Source organism: Podarcis bocagei (assembly GCF_964188305.1).
Source record: "Podarcis bocagei genome assembly, chromosome: 1".
In the NCBI taxonomy this organism is placed as follows: Eukaryota; Metazoa; Chordata; class Lepidosauria; order Squamata; family Lacertidae; genus Podarcis; species Podarcis bocagei.
Window position 1 is genome coordinate 79,078,181 of NC_138125.1, and position 25,540 is coordinate 79,103,720.

A 25,540-nucleotide genomic window follows, 5' to 3' on the forward strand; every position below is an offset into this window, starting at 1 on the left:
TAAATTAACACTGAAAAACTTTTGCACTAATTGAACTTTGTACAGTGGTGCCCCGCAAGACGAATGCCTCGCAAGATGGAAAACTCGCTAGACGAAAGAGTTTTCCGTTTTGGAGGTGCTTCGCAAAACGAATCTCCTATGGGCTTGCTTCGCAAGACGAAAATGTCTTGCGAGTTCCTGCGGGGTTTTTTTCCTCCCCCCCTTTTTCTAAGCCGCTTATCAGCTGATCCGATAAGCCGATAAGCCGCTAAAAGCCGCTAAAAGCCGCTAATCCGTCAATGGGCTTGTTTCGCAAGACGAAAAAACCGCTAGAAGAGAATCACAGAAAGGATTCTTTTCGTCTTGCGAGGCACCACTGTAAACCTTTTGCGGCCTGGGCAGGCCTGGAACTAGTTCCCATGTCTTGTTCCTCTCTAAGGAATCAAGTTCAGCTTTCATGGCATTTAACATCCTCCAAGGTTAAACTTAGGACCTCTTGGAAACTTGAAGGTTCTCAAACCTTCTCTGAGTTACTAACAACAGCTGTATCTGCTATGACTGTTTTAGAAACTCTTCAGCATACCTTTTGGGTGGTTTACCCTTTGTGGCCCTTTCAGATCTGTGTACTATACACAAGTCTTCCATGCTAGGCTTATCCCTTTTAGGAGAATGCTGGGCAAGCCGGGTCATCCTCTTATATACCTGCTGGGATTGACAAGGCATCTGACCCTCACCTGAATCTCACAGCTCTCCTGTAGCTGCCTCTGATTAGTTATCATTTAACTCTTGGGAGAAATAATTAGCATCACACGTCATGTGCATGGAAGTTGCCGAACCAATTAACCAAATAGAAGGATTACTGTTAATAGCACCAGTTTTCCTATAACTTGATATTGCTGGATAGTTTTGATGAACTGCAAAAGCACTTTTAGTTTGCTTTCTGTTACCACCCTGGAATTTTCTTTATTAGTGCGACTTTGTTTTGTACGATTCCTTGCAAATGAAGGAAAACAACTTTTCTGTTTGTATACAGTGGTACCTCAGGTTAAGTACTTAATTGGTTCCCGAAGTCCATTCTTAACCTGAAGAAGACTTTCCAATTGAAAGTAATGGAAAGTGGATTGATCCGTTCCTGACGATGAAAAACACCCCCTAAAACAGCAATTTAACGTGAATTTTACTGTCTAGCAAGACCATTGATCCATAAAATAAAGGCAATAATTAATGTTCTGTACTATAAAATAAATAAGGCAGTATTTTAGATTTAAAAAATGAACATTTCCCCCCCCCTTACGTGCACTGATGATGGTCAGTTTGGATGGGGGGCTTTTATCCATTTCTGTAGTCACACAATCAACCAGTAGCTGAACTGGGCTCCACAGATCCCCAAAACAATGGCAGAAGGCAGAGTCCCCCAGAAGTCCCCCCCCAAAAGGCACAAAACAGAGACAAAGGCACAGGGCAGACTCACAAACAAATCCCAAAATCCCTTGGAGAATCCCAAAATTTTCCACTCAGGTGGGCTTACCTGGCTAGGTGCCACCCATCTTGCTACAGCTGGGGGTAGGGCAAGGGTTGGTAAAGGGCTTTTTGGCCCAGGCTCATCTTTTATTTCTTAACAGCTTCACTGTTCTTTGTCTTCACTAGGTAAATGATCCTTACCTAACTTTGGGGCTGGGATGCGACCTGCTGGGTATCCTGTAGATGTTAAGGCTTGGCTCAGGGCTGTTGCAGAGGCCTCCCGTGGCTGGAGCCCAGTCATGCAGCCTCTGCAGGCCCTGCGGATGTTGGGGCTTGGCCTCCAGCCTCTGCAGGCCCTGCGGATGTCAGGGCTTGGCCCCCGGCCTCTGCAGGCCCCCAGATGTCGGGTCTTGGCTCCCAGCATTCACAGAGCCCTGCAGGCCCCACAGATGACGGGGCTTGGCTCCCCACATCCATGGAGGCCTCAGAGAGCTCGGACACCTTACTTTCGGGTTACAATCATTCATAACCCAAAAAAAAAAGTGTTCATAACCCAAGGTACCACTGTATGTTGATAATATAATTTTGGTTACTGAGGACAAACAAGATTCTACAAAAACAAGATTGGGTGCAGGCCTGGCCAAGACATAGGTGTCCTGACTGTGACAAAGGTGACCTGTGTGCTTGCTTGCTTGCTTGCTTGCTTGATTAACAGCGGTTGGGAACTTCAATGTCCCTGCTCTCCCTTCTTATAGTCTTTGTACTGGACCTGGAGACTCCAATACAGAGCATTCCATGTCAAGAAGGAGGGTAAGTGGGCACTCTATCAAATGACAGGACAGGAGTTACACGGAGCAGGGCCTTTCCCCTGGTGATGCCCATTGTATGCCTCACTCTTCCCAGACCTGCTCTCTTTTGGCCTGTATTTTGGAGCTTTATAATTTAGGAAGACTTTGGAAGAACTGGTTGACAAGTCTTATCGGTTGCTGACATATGAGCGGATTTTATTTGCTGCTATTCTGTGCTTCTGGTGCACCAGAGTTGGCTAAGATGCCAGAAGGGATACAATTTCTCTATTATCTGCACAGCAGGGAGTGTTCAGTCAACAGTGCAAAGGCTAAGCTGAAGCATTCCCTGCTGGTTACCTGCTTTCAGCAATAGGGGTCACTGTTTGGTAGTACCCAATTGGTTAGCTGTCAGATTCTAGAGCTCCCTATTGGTGCCTCTTAGGTAATTCACAAAATACAGAGTGCATTCATAAAACACAGTATACGTTCATAAAGCAGTAACATAAATCTCAATTGCTACATATTGGGTGTATATTTCAGCAGTTGAACATGCAAGTTTATGACCATGCTGTAGTGTAATGCTTGTGCGACTGTGAATAAAAGGTGGCTGGGCTCATTGTCTCAGGGTTTGGGGGGGAAGAGGTGACAAAACTCATTTCCAATAAGTGCCCCCCTTTATTTCCATAACAAGTCCTTGAGTCTGTACTCTGAATGGTGGCACCAGGGACCTAGAAGGTGCAAGGCTTATCAGTCCAACCCCTGCACAGTCTCATCAGGGCTGACCTTAAGGCAACTGGAGCAATTGGGCCAAATTGGGCCCCGCAAGCCGCTCCTAAGGGGGCCCCTGCACCAGGGCAATCTAGATGGACTTTATTTATATCTGTAAGATTTAGCAGACTTTGGCTGTGAATTTGGGCCCTACCAAAAAAAAAAAAAAAATCAAGTTGCGCCCCACTGCTTCAAAGTAGGCCCCACTGGCTAGCCCTGAGTCTAATGGTTGCTGGACCTGAGTTGCCTTGCCCTTGCATGAAGTATTGGGTTTGCAATTTTGGGAGAGGGGAGACTGCAGCACTGGGGAGCGGGCAGGCTGGCGAGGCCCCCTAGATTTAGAGGCCCAAGTTGTCCTGCCCTCTCATGAAGCCTTGGGTTTGCAATTTTGGGAGAGGGCACACTGCAGCACTGGGGAGCGGGCAGGCTGGCGAGGGCCCCTAGATTTAGAGGCCCTAGGCTTCAGCCTACTTAGCCTATACATAAATCCAGCACTGGACATGAGGCCGTGTGCACACTAACCAATTGTAGTTTTTTTCCTCAGTTATGTCCTCAAATTGCTGCTCTTAATCTATATTGATTCTGCTGTCCACAAAGGGTGGTGTGGTTTGCAAATATGTGTTTGAACTCCTTTCCCTTGATTAGGTTATTCATGCATTTTCCTCCCTCTATAAGTCCCAGGTGAATCAAGTGACAATTGCGAATTTGGTATATGCCCACTCACAATGTAACTGGGCAGGTGTGGATATGCACACATACACACACCTTTCAAGTCTGCCTACATCTCCCCCCCCCCCAAATAGGCATACATAAAAACATTCAATCTAGATTGTGTGTGAGCTACCATTGATTCTAGAATAAAATGCCGTATGTATGCAACCTAAATCAGAACCATGAGTGTAGGGAGCAAGGAGCATATATTTCAAAGAGTCTCAGCTGCAGGCCAACTACCCATTTTATGTTCTTTCATATTTCTATGGCAACTTCCATAGCAGGCACTGCTGACCCTTTATCCCCATTTTAAAATGCTATGGAAAGTACACCACGACCTTCCCTCAAGAAGCTGCATATGTACTAAGTAGCTGTAGTGGTTTGGAGTTACTCGTGCGTAAACTGTCCCCTTTTGGGAGCTTAACTGCCTGGGTTAAACCGTCTTGACTGCACAGCCCATCTCAGCGTGGCTGCCTCAGTCGCTAGCAGAATCTGTCTGTGGGCGTTTCTTAAACCTTTTCCAGCATAAAAGCTGTTTGACACCCAGTCGTCTCCGCCTCTCATTGCGCGGGAGTCTTCTGCGCAGGGAGGGCGTGGGTAGTGGAGGACCAGTGCTCTCCTCACTGACGTCCAGGGAAGAATCCCGGAGCCCTTCCCCCTCTTCCCCCATTTGCTCTCCTGGATCCTTGGTGTTACGCTGATTTCCTTCCCCCTCTATCAAGCTGCGTCTCCCCCTGGTGCTGGTACCTTCTCCTGCAGAATCGGAGAGCCTCTCCTTCTCCTGTTGCTCTGATGTCAGTTTCCTGACAGTAGCTAAAACCGCTAGTAAATCCAGCCACTTCTACCCCTGTTCATTTCCCTAAAACCCACCCTTAGAAACAGCCTCGTCTTTTGTTATGCTCTAACATGGAAATACATGCAGGTTATAAGGCTAACTGGAATCGGCCAAAGTGCAATGAAGACTAGACAGGCTCAGGGCATGGACCACTAAAAATTCTTACGGTTTGCTTTCAAGTAAGCTTCCCAATTCAAATGATAAATAAGGAGGAGAATAAAAATGCACTTTGCTGTGGTTCAGTGGGACTGCAGGCTGCTGATATAAGAAAGATTTATGCTTTGAGACAACACAATCCCAATGCAAACCATCCACACAGAAGCTCATAAAGAAGATTAATCTTACATTGCAGTGAGACATATTTCACCACAGAAGTTTTCCATGGCTAAGATGGTATCTAGAGAAGTTTGCTGAGGGAGTACCTATAGGCTAAGAATCACTATGCTGGTGTGTGTTTTTTTAAGCCTTTATGTGCTACGATTCTGTAGGAGCAAGGGGAGGAAAATGAAGTAGTTTATACTGCAACTTCCTACTACTTTTACAACAGGGTTCCCTCAAATTACATTGCAACCTTTGAGTCCTGCAAGCCTCTTTTCTTCCCACAAGCACTTAATTTTGGCTAGTGCAATGGCCTGGTTTACATATCATCTTAAGCAGCAACTAACCATGGTTTCCCATAGGGTTGGGGTATTGTTTAGGAGTTTTTTGTTGTTGTGGATGTTATTTTTTTGTATTTTATTTTTAAATCTTATGATTTATGTGGAAATTGTTCAATTTGGTTGTGTACTTCTTGATGTATTTTAATTATTGTTTATGACTTCTTTTGTTATGTTTCTAAGTATGTTGTAAGCTGCCTTGAGCATTGTTATGGAAAGGCAGCATACAAATAAAATGATAGAGTCCAAACCAGTAGCTGTGGTTCACTGAAACCTTGGTTTACTGAACCATGGTTTCACCAGGGTTTATTGAAACAAGCTAGGATCATTTACCACAGGTTGGAGTTGATTCATTTCAAAGAATAAACCATTCTTAGAATGTGCAATAGTTTGTCTGAGTTTAGAAGTAATGAGGGCGAAAAACAAAGTTGAAAGAGAAGTGAAAGGTGGAGGACAAGAGAGGGAGAGGAGTGCATGAGCCTGGAGCTTATGTATGTAATTCTATGGTCTGGGGCTTAGTGTTATGTGTGAATGCAGTCAACGACTAACATTATTAGTCACTTTTATTTCAGTGATTGCATTACTTTAACACTAAATTGAAAGCAAACAAAATCTTAACAATTTTGGACCAGATTGAAAGAGGAGGAGACGCAGAGCGTATTAATCATATGACTCACACTCCTGGTTGACCAATTGCCACTGCAAACATAGCAGACAAGTATTGTGAATTACAGAAAATAACCTCTGTCATAGGGCTTTGTTTGACAGTGTCACAACTTAGTGATATCTATCGGAGGGGGGATGGGAGGGAGAGCAATGTGAAAGCTATTACTGCAGGGGACTGTTGCTTGTCTGCTGCTAATTCTGTGTGCCAAGTGCTTGGCATATGTTTGCCTCCAATGTTTGCTTCCCAGATCAAACCCTTATTTTCAGACTAACTCATTTTTAGATCCCCACATTGCCATATTTCCTTCCTTCCTCCATAAGGATGTTGTTTGTGTTTTCATTGCAATTTTCTATTTTATTTTAATCTTTGCCCTCTCTCAGTCTGCTTGTCTATATTTCCTAACCATTTCCCTTCCCTAGTGGACGGTGTTTCTGAAAGCTATTGCTGGGAGGATATTGCTGGGGTTCTCCTAATGCCCTGCTCACATGACAGACTGTTCCATGCAAACAAACAAAACTGGATGATAGGGAAAATGGTTCCAACTTAAGTGTGGGATTCAACTAAGCTTTACTCAGAGTGGACCCACAGACGTTAATGAACATTACTAAGTTAGGCCCATTAATTTCAGTGGGTCTATCCAGACTAAAGCTTAGTTTCATACCACCCTTATTATGCAATCCTAGGAAGCCTTCTTCCTTATGTATCAAGTTTCTATGTGGAGAGATTATTGTTAGTATATTTAACACCATTATTGTATGAAGGGTCAGTCATGTCAGTTCCCACCTGCAGGCTGAAGTTCTCAGGCCAAGAAAGTTTTACCACATCATCTGCCATGTGTAAAATCTAAATCAGTAACTAGCCAGATGTTGTTGAACTCCTGGTTCCATCAGCACTGACCACTTTGGCTATTCTGGAGCCCAACAAACATCTGAGGGCCACAGACTCTACACCCTGCTCCAGATTATTGGTACTCACTGAGAATTACACATGCCCTTGGCAGGTGTGCAAATATCTCTTATTGTTGGACTTGGTGCATTATGGCTGGTGGTCTAATACTAGAAGATAGCAGGGGGGGGGGACACATAATTGATGTGAGGGCTGAGTACAAGTTCAGGATGTGTAGCATGCTAGACAATATGTGATAGCTTAAGGTCTATAGCACTTGCTACCAGTTTCCAGAAGCAAAACACAGTTTCTAAAACGCAAAAGACTCATAAATCACAGTTTGTGGTTTTTAGTGGGTGAGTCCACCACATTCTCACTTGGGCTTCGCACATGAATCATTTTATATTATTAGTTTAGCAATCTAGAGGGGGGACGCGGTCCCTAGAACTGTATGTCAGACAGCAGATTTAATTGGTATTTTATGGCATTTTCTGTATTTTATGACTTTTGGAAGAAAACAGACTCCAAATCAATAAAATGTCATAAAATACCAAAACCACAGATCTCTGTCATATTCAACGCATGCACTCAATGCAGCTTTAGCTACTTAGACACAGGCACAGAATAGCGGAATGTTAATTCAAAGAAAGAGCACTAACTTTAGCATCCCCTTCATTACTAACCTTCCCTGGGACACAAAGGATCTACAGATTGCCATCATAAGCCCTGACCTCATTGGGCATACAAGTGTCGCGCCACCTGCTTCTGAACGCAACCAGCTGTTGGGGCTAGATAAGTAGCACTCAGAGTACATTTCTGTACCATCTCAAACATTTAGGGCTGGGATTCTCCAATGTGGCTAAAGGAGGTCAAGAGACACTGACCCTTGGATTCAACAGCCAGCTATATGCTTCTTCAGAAACCATGGGTCTTGGATGCCAATACTGCAAAAATGAGGATTTCAGAGTGGTGTGGAATATCTGCTCTAAACAGACAGCACCACTGAACTTTAAAAATGTAGGCATCTTTACTGCATAAAGAAGCAAAGAACCCTTTAAGAAGATTTAGTGGGCCAGATGCTAAGCAAGAGGAAGCTGGCTTATTTCCTAGACTTTAATGGGGGCTCTAAGAAGTCGCAGCAGCTGAGGAGCCTCCTGTATAAGGAAACCTCAAAGCTGTTGCACTGAAATGCCAAAGCAGATACATATATAGACCCTGAACCTGCAACCTCCCTGGGTTATGTAACTCACACTGCAGTTAATGGAAGAGCCAGGTTTGAATCATAGTTATAAGAATGCAGTGCCTCACAGCAAGCAAAGTATGTGAAATAAAAAGGGTGGGGAAAAGGTATGGCATTCAACTAAATAACCGTGACTGCCCCATGGGACTTCCCCCCTCCTCCCGTAATGCAGGCCCTGCCTGACCCCTCAAATTCGGGGGGCACACAGGGGGAGTTCCATTGTACAAGGAGAAATCCTTACACTGAAGGAACTTAGCGCTATGTTGAATACAACCCTATATCTCTGTGTGATACACTGGTGTAAAATAAGAATAAGGCATTCTTAGGAAATGCAGACAGCTGATCAGAGGGAAATGTGTTAGCCAAAAGTGAAGCACAATGCTGCCTTCCCAGCAATGCAATATAGACAGCTCCAGGCCTTACAGTCAGAGACAGGGCTGCCCCAAGACCTTTTGCTGCCTGAGGCGAAGGACAAGATAGCGCCTCCCTCCCTACAGAAGCCATTGGACTGGCAGTTAACCCTTACACTAGAAACAGGATAGCATCCTGCACCATACCTGAGGCAATAGATCATGTTAGGGCTACCAGGGCAGACTGTGTGGCAATGGCTGGGGGTGGGGGGGTGTTCAGGGCTGACACTGCCAGTCAGTGCAGACAATACTGAGCTAGACAGACCAATGTTCTGATTCAACATAAGGCAGATTCCTGTGTTCTATGTAATACGGAGCAGGGGGGCTGCTCAGATCCTGCTTGTTGGCTTGCTTCCCATGAGCGTCTTGTTGGCCACTATGAGAACAGGATGCTGGACTAGATGGGCCCCTGGTCTGATTCAGCAGGGCTTATTTTTATGAGAACCTCTCTTGCAAGCCGATAAGTCCCCCTCAAAAAGAGTCAAGAAGGGATTGGTGACTAGCCCACTGAAAATTGCCATTAGCATCGTCCACTATATTTTCCTGAGGATTTCTTTTTGCACACCCGGTTCTCCCTCTGTCCGCAGACTGCACAAGTTGCCAACAACTGACTTGCTCTGTCCCAAAGAGGATCCTGTGCCTTGTTAGAAGACCCGACAATTTGAACTGCTCTTCAAATCCTAGCTAAAGGTCTGATGTCCCCATATGTTATTCAGGTCAGCTAAAAATAGATTGAGGAAAGTTTAACAGGGGGAAAGGGTTTATGTCTAAGGGTTATATCTAGGGTTTTATATCTTAATTTACATCTCATTGTCTGGGCCTTCAGCAATGGCTTTGCCTACTAATTAAAACAAATGAGAGGAGTGTGGGGAGACCCTCTGGCTTTATCTAGGCTCTGAAAAATGAACTTCAAATAACTCCCTTTGTAAAAGAATAAAGGAGAACGGAAGGGAGCTTGGAAAGAACTCAGCTAGTGAGAGGGGCAATTAGTACTTTTCAATCAACAGGCAATGAAGAGGTCCATCTACAATTATCCACAGAAAGAGGCCTACTTTTTCTCCAATTTTCTCAGTGATAGAGCACCTGCTTTACACGCGAAAGTTCCAAGGTTTAGTTCCTAGCATGTAAATGTGGGAAAGATGAAACGCTGGAGAGCTGCTGCCTGTCACTGTAGACAATACTGAGTTAGCTGGACCAATGTTCTTTCTCAGTACAAGGCAGCTTCCAGTGTTCAGTCTGGTCGGGGAGAAACAACAGCTGTAGGACCATCACCTTCATTCTCCTGGATATGCTGGTTTCCTCATGGAGGTTGTAGGAGCCAAAGATGTGACGTCCCCTACCTGCATTCTAAAGTGCTACACAATCCAGAAATGACTTTGGTTTCTTCGTCCACTTGAGTTTGGAAGGACCATAGCTCAGTGGCAGAGTGCATGGTTTGCATGCCAAGGGTCCCATGTTCACTCCTCTGTATCGCCAGATGAGTCCGCAAAAGACCCATGTCTGGAAACTTGGAAAGCTGCAGTCAGGCAGTGTAGATTATCTTTTGCTGATCTGTTATGGGACTCCAACTCTCGGCAGTCTAACATGGTCAATAGCCAGACATGGTGGGCAAACAGATGGGGATTGACTGGGTGAGAAGGGATCATGTTGGAAGCCTTGAAAGAAGCACCAGTACACCCCTTCCCCAAAAGGCCATCCTTAGACCAAGAAGTATTCAACAACTATAGGTCAGTGATAAGTATCCCCTTCCTTTCTGGTAATTCAGGAACTTAAGAAGCTGCCTTATGCTGTGTTGGAGCCCTTGGTCCAGCTATTTCTGCATTTACTATGTGGACTGGCAATAGCTCTCTGGGGTTTCTGACCAGCCTTGTTTGGAGATGTCAGAGACCTGAACCTGGAACTTTTTGCATGCTCTGCAAAAAAGCCGGAGCTCTTTCACAAAGGATGCCTCTTGCCAGCCAACTGACTTACAGATGTCACCTCCCTCCCAACTCCTGTCTCAAGCCATTAAAACAACAGAAGCTGAAACACCAGACAAGGATCAATACCTACAACTTTGTGTGGGAAAACTATGGACAGAAAATCATTCACAGGACAATCTCTTACCATTCTCCCTCACACACCTTTTAACATCTCGCTAGTCAAATTCCCTGTCACTGGTAAGAGTTTTGGGCATCAGTTCTTTCAATAAAGCTGGAAACAGAATGCTTTTTAGAAGCCTATTTCAAGTACGTTTTCTTCTTTCCCCCCTTAATATATAGGCCTGTCACAGATGAGACTCTGAAGCTTGGGCACCTTTGAAAAAAATGACACCTGAAAGCCAATTCACACGCCTAGTAGACTCGCAGTGCTTTTCTTTTCTTTTCTTCTTCTAAATTCCAGCTATGACATTCCTTGCTTATTGTGAGTAGGCCAACACAAGCAGAAAATAAAAATAAATGCTCAGTTTGAATGTCACAGCCAAAACATATTGAGGTGATTTGAAGAGGTGTGCAAAAAAACCAGTTTGATGATGGAACCAATTTCCTGGGCTGGTGGGGTGGGTGAGTGCTGTCAGACCTGTTGGGGCTGCTTTAGCTTTGGATTTCCCAAGTCAGTCAGGGAGTTGGGTCTATGTTACTGTATACAGTTCTATCCTATGAAAACTGGAACCAAAGTGCTTGTGGTTAACAAGTCAGAAACCATATTGCTATTTTGAGGCTATTTTGGCATATAAGTGCACAGGGCTGAGCTGCACAGGGCCTTATATGTTAATACCAACATGTATTAAACATCTATGTAGCTGGGTTTCACCAATGTACTTAATGGTATCCCTGGGGATTTTCTGAATACATTTGTGCAGGGCGCAAAGCCCCACATTGATGTTTTCTCACTGATGTAAAAGCCAGCAAAAAATAACAACCCATTGTCCACAAACATAGGCACTGCACACTATACGAGGCACAGGAGGACAAGATGACAGCTTTCCTCTCCGACATGGCAGGGTACAATTTAAGGTGTGCCGTACTTCAAGAAAATCAAGAAACAATGGGAACAAAATTGCCTCTAAGCTAACTTTCTTCTGCCTCTCATTTTTAGCTTTCAGCCTGCTCTAAATTGTGCTGACTGGAATGATTTAATGGGAATGACTGCTCCAGAATGAAAAGTAGCATTCAGTTCTGCTCACTGCCCTAAACTGTAACAAGAGGCAAAGGTGGCTAAGCAGCTATTTCAAACATGAGAGAAGTGAGGATCACCCAGATCACAAAGGGGGCAATTCAACTCACTTGCTGTGTACTACTGTCAGCCCCAAAATCATAGAAAAGTTGTTTTTCATTATCTATGACTGAGAAAGTACTTGTCCCAAACTCCATGTGATTTTTAAAATGACTTATGAACAAAATATCATAATTGCATAAAATACACAACAGAAAACAGAAGGAACCCTCGTGAAACCCCGTCTCATTTTGGCTCTCTAACACTACATGATATGTGTGGGGATCTACACATTGGTGAGTTATTTCACCCAGTGCTTTTTTTCTAAAAAAATGTTTAGGGGTACTCTCATTCTGACTGAGACTCAGGAAACACCGTGACAGGAAATGAGGCCGCCATTGGGGGTAGCAACGGAACTGACGATTCACCGTGCTAGAGAAGAAACTATTTTTTAAAAAAGAATTAGTTTCTTCTCCCGTTAGATTCACAAAATGTTTAGGGGTATATGTACCCGTGTCCCCCCAGAAAAAAGCACTGATTTCACCTATTGCCACACTACCACCCAGTTCTGATGATTATATAAACTATGATTAATGCAACTGAGAATGAGCCATGTTAATTCTTAAACTCCTAATCCTCTCTCCTCATCTATATGTGAGAGGCGAAGACTGAAGGCTTCCACTTCCATTTTAAGAGCAACCCATAGCTCTGTATTATGTTTGAATCTGGGGAGGACTCTTTTAAACCCTCACTCAACTTGCACATTCTTTTCTTCCATGACCATTCCAGGAAAATTATTAAAGTATTTCATATATTTGATAGTTAAAAGCAAATCATAGCTAAGAACTAAAAACAGCTCTACAGGATTGCCATTTTTATCTTTATATTGGTGATGGCTATGGTTTATGAAATAAACAAATAACAATGGCATAAAAAATACAGTTGTTGTATGTATCCACATTACTGATGTGCTCCCACTTGCATCTTTAAATGTCTAAATAATGTTTTTCATTATCTAGCTCAAGGGTTAAGAGCCTTGGTTTAAGTTGCCATTTTGTTAGCTAGGTGGCTCTCCTAGATGCACATCGGCATGTACCACATCATCCATAATTGCTTAATATGTATCTTGAATGCCATTCATAATCAGTGCATTCTAGGTGCATATGTCTTATCCCAGACAAAAACAGTTGGCTACTTCCAGCATATGGTGTTGAGGTGACTGTGCAATTAGAATGCACAGTACCCAACATTAAGAAAATGCTGCGCATCAATTCAATATCAACACAAGCACCCAGAGGCCACAAAGCAGGATGCAGGTAGACAGCAGAACCACCATTATGTTATACTCACACTGAGCAGGAGGCACTTGTTTTCTTTGATGGCTCCTATGCACCCCACAAAGCCAATGATCATTACAAAAGTCCCTGTGATGATCAGCAGATTGGCAGCTGACAGGGAAGGGAAGGAAGAAGAGAGGGTAGCGAAGTTCCCTTGGGTAACTGCTAGCCATATGCCAACTCCAAGGATCCCACAGCCTCCCAGCTAGGAGAAAAAAACAAAACAAAAGGAGACATAAGATTAGACAGTTGCACTTCCAAGAAAGCTATTATCATAATCATCACCACCAGTATCCTTCATTATCACTAATAGCAGACGTAGCAGTATCTAAGAAGCGCAAAATATAGCTGTAATTAGTTTTATAGTTTGCATATTTCTATTCATCGAAATCACACAGTGCACATAGCCTGGTAGAGTATCATCCATTAGGACTGATGCACAGTTATGCTGGGTACATTTATGAACATAGTAAGTGAGAGACTCTGATCCCTTAAAGCCTTCACATGAAAGAGACAAGGGAGAAAGAACGAGCAGGAGGTATGGAAGTGTTGTGATCACCCCTCTCACAGGCAGATATGGAAATTTGGACTAGTCTCATGAAGAAAGAATGCCACACAGCTGGGATTGGAAATTAAGCCCAAGGATTTCGACAGAGTGCTTTTGCTCAAATTGACATTTTTTGCTTAAAGGACATGCACACACTGAGAGAAGCTAATGAAGTCTTGGTGTAGCTGGAGACTAAAAGAGAGTCGCAAAATAATGAAGGCAGTTCAGATATTTGGAATTTCAATGCAATAACCAGCTGCAATCTTGCTCTCTGCTGTTGGCAAATAAGGCACAGATATTTCCTCTATTATTCCTTTCCCAGCTGAGGTGTGTGCCAAGGACAGCCATATTCTCAAAACTGCTCAAGGACTGGATTCCGTCCCATCTCATTTCCAACAGGAGGTGTGTCTTCAAGGAACCTCCATTGTGAGACTCCTGCAGAATCCAGTACGATTATCCAAATCATATACTGTTTATGCAAGATATAGGGCTGGTGATAACCTTGCATTGCAAGCTCCCCTACCAGGAAATAAATAGGCTGCTTTTCAAGTAAGAGATGGCACCACAGGCACATGCTCTCGATCTGGTTGTGGGGAGAGTTTAATGGATGAGAAAAATGAGGGCAGAGAGCAAATGTGACTTTTCCCAGACACTCATCAAAGGTAGCTCCACTTACAGTACATTGCAAGGCTTGCTGTAACCATGGCATCTGTCACCATGGCCAGAACTACCCTCTTCCATGAATGGGCACAATTGGGATATCACTTAACCTGCACAAAGGCACTCTTGGCCACAATGCCCAACTGGACATCCAGGGTCAAGACTGAGTTCAGGAGTAACCCCCAAGCTATGAAACTGTGTTTTAAAGGGACATGCTACCCTATCCAGTGTAGGTGAAACCCCAGCTCCTAGACTAGCTCTTTTACTGAATTAACTTGGCACCAATCAGAGTATTCATCCTACTATGAACAGCAGGTTTGTAGGGGGAGGTTTATGATTCCAGCTAGAACCATGGCAGGGCAAAGACTTAAATCCCTCTCGTCTCATCCCCCTCATCCCCATGCAAGTTATTTGTTTAAAACAACTGACCCACAAGGCCAAATGAGATGAGTAAAATCCTGTCTGGATTAGCCTTCAGTCAGTATGCACATCTAGTCTACACATTTGTGTCTATTAATTTGTGGTTTATAATGGTGAGCAAATGCTAACATTTGCAATGATTCATATAGAAATGCCAAAAAGTAAGCAGAAAAAACAAAATAAAAGGGATTTTGCATGAGACCAATCACAAAGAATAATGCCATTTAAGTTCCTTGCCTTTCAAAACTGAGATTTAGAACTGCACATTACCCATCTCAAAAGGCCAAAAGAGAAACTATGCATGCAAGACAGATGTGCCATTTTCACTCAAACAATAAAGAAAATATTAACTAAATGTCTGCAAGAAGGGCGTGGGTTGTAAAAAGAAAGACAGGGTCATAGAAAATCTTTAGAATTAGAAGATGTTAGGAAAAAAGAAAGCCAAGAACACATCATATGACTATTCAGACAATTACACACATAGGATTTACACAAACGATTCTGTCTGAAGCAGCATACTCCCATCTTATACCCTCCAACATTTCTCTGCTGAAAACAGGGTCATCCTGTTCAACAACAACAAGAAGAATTGTTTATTTGTACCCCACCCATCTGTCTGGATTGCCCCAGCCATTCTGGACAACTTCCAATGTATATAAAAACATAATAAAACATTTTAAAACTCCCCTATATGGGGCTACCTTCAAATCTAAAGGTTGTATAGTTACTTATCTCCTTGGCTCGGGAGATGCTATATTAACCATTAGTGTCTTAAGTATATGATTGAAACATATAACTAGATTGTTGCTAAAAGTTTCATTATCATGGAAAATATTTTTTTATTGGTAAAATGCAGCCAAACACATTCTATGCACTAATGTATGTCTCTACCACTTCCCCTGATAACTGTATGCTAATGAGAAAGGTACAGTTGCCTGATAGTAGATAGTACACTTTGAAATCTATGAGGATGGTGAGGTCTGCCAAGTTGAGGTGGTGGCCTCTACTTAGTAGAATGAATTGTTCATACAAAGATTCCTCTGAGCCTCCTTGCCTTTAAGAAACATAAACATTTATCCCCGAGCCTTTTCTCAGGTCTATTGGGCCATATGAAAACAACTGCTTTTCATGCAGTTTGGTTACTCTTTATGTACACTCTTAAAATGTTTATTGTGAATAGTTTGGCGGGTACTACATGTAAAGGAGACTAGGAGAGGGGTTTCTGGTCAGGTGGGACATAGGTAAGAAATAAAACAGCAAGGGACTTTGAGACAAACACAGAAATGCGCTTTAAAAGTTTTGTTGATGCCTGTCTGTTTTGATTTTTTTACCCTTGACATCCATGCTCCTGCGATTTATGGATAATTGTACTCAGTTATTAATGTATTGCCCTCCTCCGAACCTTCCGCTAGTTCCCCACCATTTCTTGTTTGCAGTGCCAAACAATTCACAGAAGAGTGATGAAACAATGACTCCTGACAGTTTTCAGAGCTTGCTGCTGTGTGGAATAAAACAAAAACCAAACCACTAACGGGGCTGGTTTTGATAGCTTTACTGTCTTCCAGAAGGCCCCCAAATTGTCACGGTGAAAGGAGACACTAATCACTGAAACAAAAGAGTGACAAAAACAAAAACAGAACTGCAAAATGGCATGATATATTAGCAAATAAGTACCAGGCCTATATTGATTTCGCAGGAAATGTGTGAAACAGGCCCTGTTTATCAAAGATGACACCTTCAGCTAGCTTCCTGATGACGGCAGCATTTATCCCGCCTTGAATTAAAATACAGCAAGTTCTGAATGCTTGTACTGAATAATTATTTTTGACACCTCCTCTTTCCTACCCAATTACAGCAGATATACTGCCACTTCTCTTCCTTATCTTTATTCTCCGGACAGCCTGAACAGGGGTAACACAAGAAGGACTTTCATGTAAGCCGGCCAACTCTTCTTCATTGTGAGCTGCCTTGGAGTTGCCAAGAGGTGAAGGGGAGCCTTCATTTTGAAAAGAAATTGTTTTCTTGAAAAGATGTAAGCTGGTGTTGACAGAGTTTTTCCTTTTTTAAAAAAAAAATTCTTAGAACTCAGTTTTTCTGCTGATGGATTGGTACCTTGCTTCATGTTTTAGTATGGTGTTCTGTTTTTTATTGATGCTGCTGCACTTCGTAGATTGGGGTGGCTAACTTTTGCGGGGCCCATAGGCACAGCTGGAATTACAAGACAGTGTTGTCAGCGCCATCTGCCCTGGTTACTTCCCCTCCTATGAGTTCGTGTATCATGCAGATGAAAGCACACATGTATGGAGAGGGTAGCTGGTAAGTGGGTAAGCCAGAGAACAACTTGAAAATCATAACGTTCACCTTGTTTTTAAGACAAGAATTGCAAGTCACCAAGAATCGTTTTCTGAGCCAAGGAATAACAAAACTCAGCTACATCTCTCCAAGCAGACTTGTTTCACCTATACACTAAGTAAACCATGAAGTCACTGCTTTGCACACCCATCCCTCTTACATACAAACACTGGAGCAGGGCTGGGGGGTTGCAGACTTAGAGATTCTTGGTTATTAAGCAAGTTAGAAAGTAAATTATTCAGGCTTCGATTGATCTTGCACTACTGTAAACAGAGTAATCCCAAGTAACTTCAAATATAAGAATTCAATTGGGTGCTTCAGTTCTGCACACATTTTATAATATGGTGGTAGAAATTGCCTCATTGTTCATCCTAACGGTCTTTGTGCCCCTAAGTGATCTTTATTGCTTTTATTGTCTAGAAAATGCATCTAATCAACAGCTCCTGGGTTTGTTATCAGATTAGGATCCGCACACACACAAAAACCCAGCTAATACTGGTCATGCATTATACATAGGGAGTTGTGGGGGGAAATCTGTTCTTCTATTCAGTTGTATTTTACATCTGCTTATAGGGCTTAGTTGGAGAATGCTATGCTCTCAGAATAATTCTAGTTAATTTTCTGAGAGCACATTCTACTACAATTTTAACACCAAGGAAAATAAAATTGTCTCTTTCTTTTTACACTATAATATTATTTCAGAGGCATTAAGAAAGATTTCTAACAGCAATAGTTGGCCCCTTTCTGCTCTTTAGGAACTCTAAATTGTTGTTCCCATAACTCCTCGGGTTCACAACATGCACTGACAGCTTTAGAAAAAAAGTCAGAGCTGTTCTTTCTAAGGCGTCAACTTTAACAGAGCAAAAATCTCCTTAGAAAAATACTCAAAGGCCTATTTTGTTTCAGGAGTGGGAAGCTGCACACAATCAAAAAGACTTCCTCTTTACGCCCCAGGTTGTTTTCAGTTCATGTTGTTAGTTACACTTTGTCCATGATCTTGGCAGCTAAATGTTTTCCCTCGTAAAATTGCAACTGTTATATCCTGGACATGGGAACAATTTGGTGCCTTAAAAACACAGCATGGTTTGAGTGTTTTCAACTCAGCAGAAGGCTATAATGACAATGCTTTTAAGTCAAGTTATTTCTGAAGACCCTGGCGACAGGGCTGGGGAAGCTGTATCCCTCCAGATGTTGCTGCACTCCTATTATCCCTAGCCATTGACCATGCTGGCTGAAGCTGACAGGAGTTGGGAGTCCAGCAACATCTGGAAGGTCACAGTTTCCCCCACTGCTGCCCTAGAGGGTACATATAGGGCGGGAGTCAACTAAATAGTTGTGTTAGTGTAAGGGTTTGCACTAATGCATCAGAATCCCCCCTTTTCCTCTGCCTGCACCATCCCTACATGTGCTCTGGAGTGTCGGGAGACACCCAGAACAGATTTAAAGGGTGAATAGTAGGATGAGAAGAGGGAGAGGGTGCGCAGCACTGACGGAACGTCATCCTTAGTGCTATAGTGAATATAATACATAGTGGGCAAAGCTAGACGTGGCAAGCAACACCTTCTCCTGCTAGCCTGCCCTGTTCCCCATGACCTGGTGACAATAACAGCAGAACCACCTTGAACTGGAGGTCTGAAGATGAGGCCTACCCTACCATGGACTCTGTGTGTCCACAGTGCGTAAGAGTCCTCTTCAGGAGCAGAAATGAACATCCAATTGGACAGGGATGGGGAACCTATGCCCCTCCAGATGTTCTTGAAGTTCAGCTCCAATCATGCCTGGCCACTGACTATGCTGGCTGGGGCTTGAGGGGAGGTGGAGTCCAAAGCATCCAGAAGTTTGCAGGTTTCCTATTGCTGGTGTAGTGGAACAAGTCACTAGTGGTTCTAAGAAGTGTTTCTGCAAGGCAGGGCATGATTTCTACTAATCCCTCCTACGCAGTGCAGCCTCCCTATGCCTCTCAAAAGCTTCTCTTGGTTGAAGGCCATCTGGAGCAGGAGCAGAAATGGAATAGAGGAGTGCAATTGGTAAAGGGGATTGGTGGAAATCAGGTGGCCTGCCTGGCACAAGAAAAAGCACTTCAGCTAGAGCGGAGTCACCTCTGAATACAAGTATGTATGCAACACTGAACATAGCTGTTGGCAAAAGGGAACCTGTGGACTGGATACAGGGATCCTGGTCTTCCAGCATCACCTAGTGAACAGAACAATATCTTCTGCTTATTGCACTCCAAGCTCTATTTCCTTGGCCTTGTACCTTATGGGGACACTGACCTGAAGAACACACATCTTCCAGGTCTAAATTTACCCCCAGCATCCTCAAAAGCTCACATGAATGCAAAGGAATGTCACATAGGCTCATCATTGGCTGGAACACATAGATCTTGTTTTCTGCTTGGAACAGTGACCACAGCACTGCTCAACATAACATGTGAAAAGAAGACACACACACACACACACACACACACACACACACACACGTTGCCTAGAAAGTCTCACATAGCTACATTTAGTTTCAGAAAGGGAATTCAAGTTCAAAATAAAATGAGAAGACTTCTAAAAAGGAAATGAGGGTGGGGTTAGAGGAGGTTAAATTCCTTCAAGAAAAGATTTCAATTTTTAAAAGGAAGCCTTTACATCGCTAAAAGCAGTGTCAACCCTTCCTTTTAAAAATGGGAATCTTGCCCAAATCAGAAACAGTTGCTGGCAAAACAAATGCACATTGATGAGGAGGCAAGCAAAGGAGGACTTTGGAAGAACAAATTGTTTAAAGGCATAAACATGAAACAAACATTGCTTTTAATAGTAGAGAGAGCTCCCCTCAGCATGCTTAGAACGGTGGCTCAGAAAAACTGCCCCAAATCTCAGAAACAGCCCAGTTTATTCTGAGTCCAATTCATACCTTAACTGGGAACATGGCATGGTCCAATTCCTCCCCAACTGTCTGCCTGCCCAACAAGCCTCCTACCTGTCCACCTATGACTCAGGGACAACTCAGTGAAACTCACTAGCAGTTGGTTCAGAACAAACTACTATTTTATACCGTGCATATTTATCTTATACAATTCATTACCACATGATTCAGTGGGGACCATTAGCTTAGATGGATTTTTAAAAGATTAGAGAAATGCAGAGAGGACATGTACATGGAAGGTTATCTGCAATTATAGCAAAATGGAACCTCCACAATCAGAGTATGTATACCTGAGAATACCAAATACTGGGAGTATACAACATGGCCTTTAAGTCCTGCTTACAGGTTTTCCAGAGGCACCTGTCTGGCTATTCTTAAGAACAGGATGCTGGACTGGATGTGTCTGATCAGGCAAAACTCTTCTTCTGTTTGGCCCCGAAAACTGACTGTAAGGGAGGCTACCATTGGCTGTGAGGTTTTGGTGTGCCAGGATCTTCCTAGCAATGTGAATTCAATAAAGTGGTTTGGGGGCTCAGACCCCACCTCTGTCTTGTACTCGGTTAATTTTTTTGGGGGGGGGGAATTTTCATTGTATTTTAGTCTTAGCTCCCATGAAATGAGTGTTTGGAAACTGGCCCCTCCCAGTACCAGCACAATTTTGTGAATGGGCAGGCCCCATAGCTGTCAATGTTTTCCCCTTTTTTAAGGGAAATTCACTTATTCCAAATAGGATTCTTCGCAAGAAAAGGGGAAAGTTGACAGCTACGGCAGGTCCTTGTTCTCGGAGGCGGGAATGTGCAGGGATGGGGACAAATTAATAAAACGGCTCCTCTCGCTCATCTCACCAAGCTGAAATCCAGAGAGAGAACAAATCCCCTTAAGACACAACAGTTAAATCCTGCCATTAGCTAAGATGGTGAGGTTTTTGCACACACTCCCCCCCCCTTAGATGGATTAAACCAGATTGTTTTTTAAGTGGCCATAAGGAACTTATTCAAGCTTGTCTAATTTCATAGGCATCGAGGACAAGAAGCTCGTCACCTTATGTGTTAACACTGAAGTTTGACAGCAGAAGTAGACCTAAAGCCAAGGACTTCTAAGTAATGGGCTCCATGTTCTGAATTATGGACCTTTCCACTTGGCTTTGACCTTCATGAGTTTCTGAGGCCGTCCACCTGCTGATAATCAGATTCATTCCAAGTTCTTCCATTTCAGGAAGTCAGAACATCAGCTGCAAGGAGATGAGCCAACACAGTGGAATGACCTTGCCCATAAGCCATTTTTATGTTCCTCCCATCTCAGTTTTTATGACATCCATCTACAGTGGTACCTCTAGATGCGAACGGGATCCGTTCCAGAACCCCGTTTGCATCTAGAAGCAAACGTAACCCGTGTCCGCGCGTCTGCGCGGGTCATGTTTTGGCACTTCTGCGCATGACGCCGTTTTGAGCATCTGCACATGCACATGCGGCGAAACCCAGAAGTAACATGCTCCGTTACTTCCGGGTTGCCGCAGAGCGCAACTCAAATGAGCTCATCTCAAAGCACATTCAACCCGAGGTATGACTGTATTTGGACAGAAGGATGGCAAGCTTTCTGGAGGCTGCGTTGTTGAAAACTTTTTAAGTCAGCACTGCTCCACTTTTTGGTTTCTAAATGTATTTTGTGTATGTTGAATGGAGTGCTTTACCATTTTGTTGTAAAGTGCTTTGAGGAGTGGGGAAGACGGGTTTCAAATATTTTAATTAATTAAGCAAATTCACACACATATAGTGGGAAGTGTTCCTCGAACTTTGCAGAAGTTGTTTGCAAGCTGCTATGGTATGCTGTGCCAAAGTGGAACAAGATGATCCGTTCCCCCACCAACTGTGCTTTTCCTCCTGCTTGCTTTGCTTCCAAGCCACATTCAACCTCCCTTCCAAACTCATGGCAAGTCAGCCTGGCACGTAGGCTGCACGGCCGTAAGTAATAACACATCACACAACAGCTGCTTCTCTGTGACGGCTCTCATGGCGTTAGTTTACAACAAAATCTATTGCTTGCTGTATTTTCCTTTTCACACTCCTTCATTTTGTCCCAGTGTCATTTATTTCTCCTTTGTCCCATTGCATCAAGATTTGCTACAACCCTGAGGAATAGAATGAGTTTCAGATGTATGGGACGGAGTAAATCACAGAGAATTACAGCTGCCACTCCTTGCAGCTCTGAAGATGATAAACAGTGTGCGGTGATTAAAAATTAAAAGCTCTCTGAAACTAATTGTTTAGCCTGCCATCTCACATCCTTGTTATCTGCTTGAAAAATTAGCTTGAAACAAAAAGCTACAATCTGCAGTGCTGATGCAGATTGGTTTTCTGAGCATCAAAACCAGCACATAAATTGGAATTGTGCATAAGAACATACCAACCTCTCTGCAAAACCCAAGCACACCCACATTGTAGTCATGCTTGCTTCCATCAGTGAAGAATTGAGGTGTTCAGTGCAGTATCTGCTGCAACTTCCTTACTTCAGTTTCAGTTTATATAGCTGATGATGTGGGCAAGGTCCTTGTGACAATGCAGACATCAACGTGTCTCCTCAACCCTTGCCCCTCTTGGCTTATTACAGCCTGCCAAGTAGATCCAGAGTGTGGTCAACACATCCTTGCAGAAGGGACTGGTCCCAGCTTATGGCGCAACAATTGCAACTACTCGCAGACAAAACATATTATCTTGACTCATTTCAATCTGGGTTCTGGCCTGGTTACGTGACTGAATTGCCCTTTGTTGCCCTGATGGATGACACTTATCAGGAAAAGGACAGACCTAGTTTGGGCTTTTGATACTATTGATCATGGTATCCTTCTGAGCTGACTTAGTGGGATGGGTACCGGAGGCACTGTTTTAGAGTGGTTCTGTTCTTGCCTCCAGGGTCAGTTTCAGAGAACAGCATTGGGTGTTTGTCTTTTGCCTCCCTGGCAGTTGTGCTGTGGGGTGCCATATTGTGCCCAATGCTATTTAACATATATTTGAGTACATCTGGCACTATTTAGCAAGCCTTCAGGAAAATTATGTGCAGAGGTTCATGTCATTTCAGTTGGTGTAGCTATTGTTTTATGTCTTCAAGTAGCTTATTTGCTGTTGTCTTCACCCCTCCCTATTCCATGGAAGCCCTGTCTGCCTGCCTGACCTAAGAACAGCTCTACTAGATCAAGCCAAAGGTCCATCTAGTCCAGCATTCTTTTCTCACAGGGGACAACCAGATGTTTACAAGAAACCCACAAGCAGGACCTGAGAGCAACTGCATTCCCCCCACTTTCTCAGTAACTAGTATTCAGACAAGTACAAGTTCTAATACTGCCTGACTTGCTTCCCTGCCTCCTCATCAGTCTTGGAGAACTGGAATCATATCAGACTGCTGTATGAAGATCTCATTGTATTGAGCTGTAAATAGCGATTTATGAGATAAATCCTATATATGTAGCCAGAACTCCAATATATGTAGCTTTGCCTTGGGCTTTGTTCCTGGTTTATGCTTTGGCTCACAATACTTGCCAATGTGCAGTTTATAGGGTGCTAGAAACAGCACAGTGCAATGGACCTGCTGCAAAGCCACTGCCTTGCCCAACTTTCCAGATGCCAATGTATAATTCGGCAGTGCCATCTGCTACAGCTTCGAACTTTATTCTGTTTGCCAATACAAATAATGTTTTGGTGTCCAGAAACCTTCACATAGTATCTTTCATAAGAAGACCATTTCCAATAGGTTTTTGCCATGGTCTTTTTTCCCTGCCACTTTTTAAATAGTTTGCAAAATAGCACAATAATAGTTTTCATGTGCTTTGATCAGGAACTCACAAAACCCACCCACCTGCTTACCACAGGTGGGCATTCCTGGAACTTTGGCAAGAAGGATGCCCAAGAGCCTAAATACACTCCTCAGAGTTCTCACTTGCGCTGCCATTTGGATGAGATAAGAAAAAAATGTCTCTCTCTGGCTGTTCCCCCCCCCCCCGCTTCCTTACCCATACTGCAGTGCAGATAAAGAAAAATTCATGCTTCTCTTTCAAGCCCTGCCTGCACCAGTGAGGAAAGTGTATGTGTGTTGGGGATGTCTTATCTCATTTGCAGTAATGTTTTGAGAATATAAACTGCCTTTTTTGCTTTCTCCAAACTGCAACGCAAATGAGAAGCAAAACTTACTTCTTCTTTGAACAAGTACAGAGAGCTTGGAAGACAGGTGCAATGAGATTTGGATAAGTAAGGCAAAGTCTCTCCCACCATTTCTTGCCTTTCTAGACACCAGTACAAATGAGGCAGATTTCTGCATTTCCCACAACCCCACTGTGCATGACTGAGAATACAGATGAGGGGAAGGGGCCAGTGGAAGCCAAAATAGAGGCTGGGTAGAAAGTCAAGTTAATATTTGTGGGTTCCAAGTCCTTTGCTGCCTGGTTTTGTAGACAGAGGTCAAGGTCATATTACTGCAGATATTTTGGCTGATTCATACATAAGAATTGGCTCATTTGGGTAGTTAAGAGCTTACACGAGCGGTCTACTCATGTTATCAGTGAAACATGGTACAGCGCTCATGAGGTACTATCTGTAGGTTCTCCCAGAAAAAAGAAGCAAAATCCCTATTGCTTCAGTACTGTATGAACAACAGGGAAGGGGTGCAGCTAAGCAGTAGAACATATGCATTGCATGCAGGATATCTCAGGTTCAATTTGTGATTAACAGAATCTCAGTATAAGGCACGTTCATATCCTCATAATATCTGCCATATCTGTCACCATTGTAAACGAGCCCCATTCCCTATACTGTGTCATACCATCATATTTAGATTAAACCAATTACCTTTTTAACAGGGGAAGATAGTTATCAATGGTACTAGCACAGATGAGAAAGAGTTAAAAACCACAGAAGCTCTAACAAGGTTTTGTGGAATAGATGCCTCTTCAGTAGCTACAGTCATGCAGTGAATCTCCAGACCACAAAAATGTACCACAATAAATTTGTTAGCCTTTAAGTTTCATGAGACTCTTGGAAGTTTTTCCTGGAACAAACTAACATAGCTACCCCCTCTGGAATAGAATACTCTGAAGGTGATGATTAACAAGGTCACAGCATCTAAACTTGCATATTCTCAAATTTTAATCAAAATGAAGCAGGGAATTTGAGCAGAACAGGAGATGAGTTTCAACAGAAAATGTACAATGAATGCATATGTAAGACAAAAAGGGAGAGGAATATAAAGTGTGTGCATGTGATAGGGCGCAGGCGGAAATAATTAATTCACTTCAGGTTCCAGTTTTAAATAATGCAAACTTCAAAACGTTAAAACTGAGTCATCTGCTCTCAAAATGGTATTTCAAAAATGCAGCTGGGATTGACCATAATGAAATCAACACAATCAAAGGAAAGGTTGGATTTATGAGCTCTGAAATCAAACTGATCAAGTTCAATATCTTGAAATGGCAACCAAAAATGGCAGGTCATAAGCAGGCAGTACTCTGGAGCTCTTATTCCTTATAGAAGCCCCAAGGGGTAGAAAGTAAATCAATGATGCTGGAACATTGTAGCTCAAAAGAGAGATTGCTAATTTGTAGCCCACTGGCCAGAACTGGCTCTTAAAGCAATTGTATATAGTCCCTGGTGATCCTAACAAGGTGTGGGAAAGTTTGTCCATAGTTTCATTCATAAAAAATTGGAAACAATCTTTTCCTGTTCTAAGAGAT

The 25,540-nt window shown here is 43.1% G+C and overlaps 1 protein-coding gene across 11 annotated transcripts in view; it reads right to left on the reverse strand.

Annotated features, from left to right (window-relative positions):
• Positions 1-25,540, reverse strand: part of TSPAN4 (tetraspanin 4) — a 508,885-nt gene that overhangs the window by 52,766 nt on the left and 430,579 nt on the right. For all 11 annotated transcript variants that reach the window (XM_081203215.1, XM_081203209.1, XM_081203213.1 and 8 more), the window contains one exon: positions 12,946-13,137. In XM_081203215.1, the coding sequence (XP_081059341.1) occupies positions 12,946-13,008 (63 nt within the window). In that variant the 5' untranslated portion in view covers positions 13,009-13,137. The remainder of the gene's footprint in view (positions 1-12,945; positions 13,138-25,540) is intronic.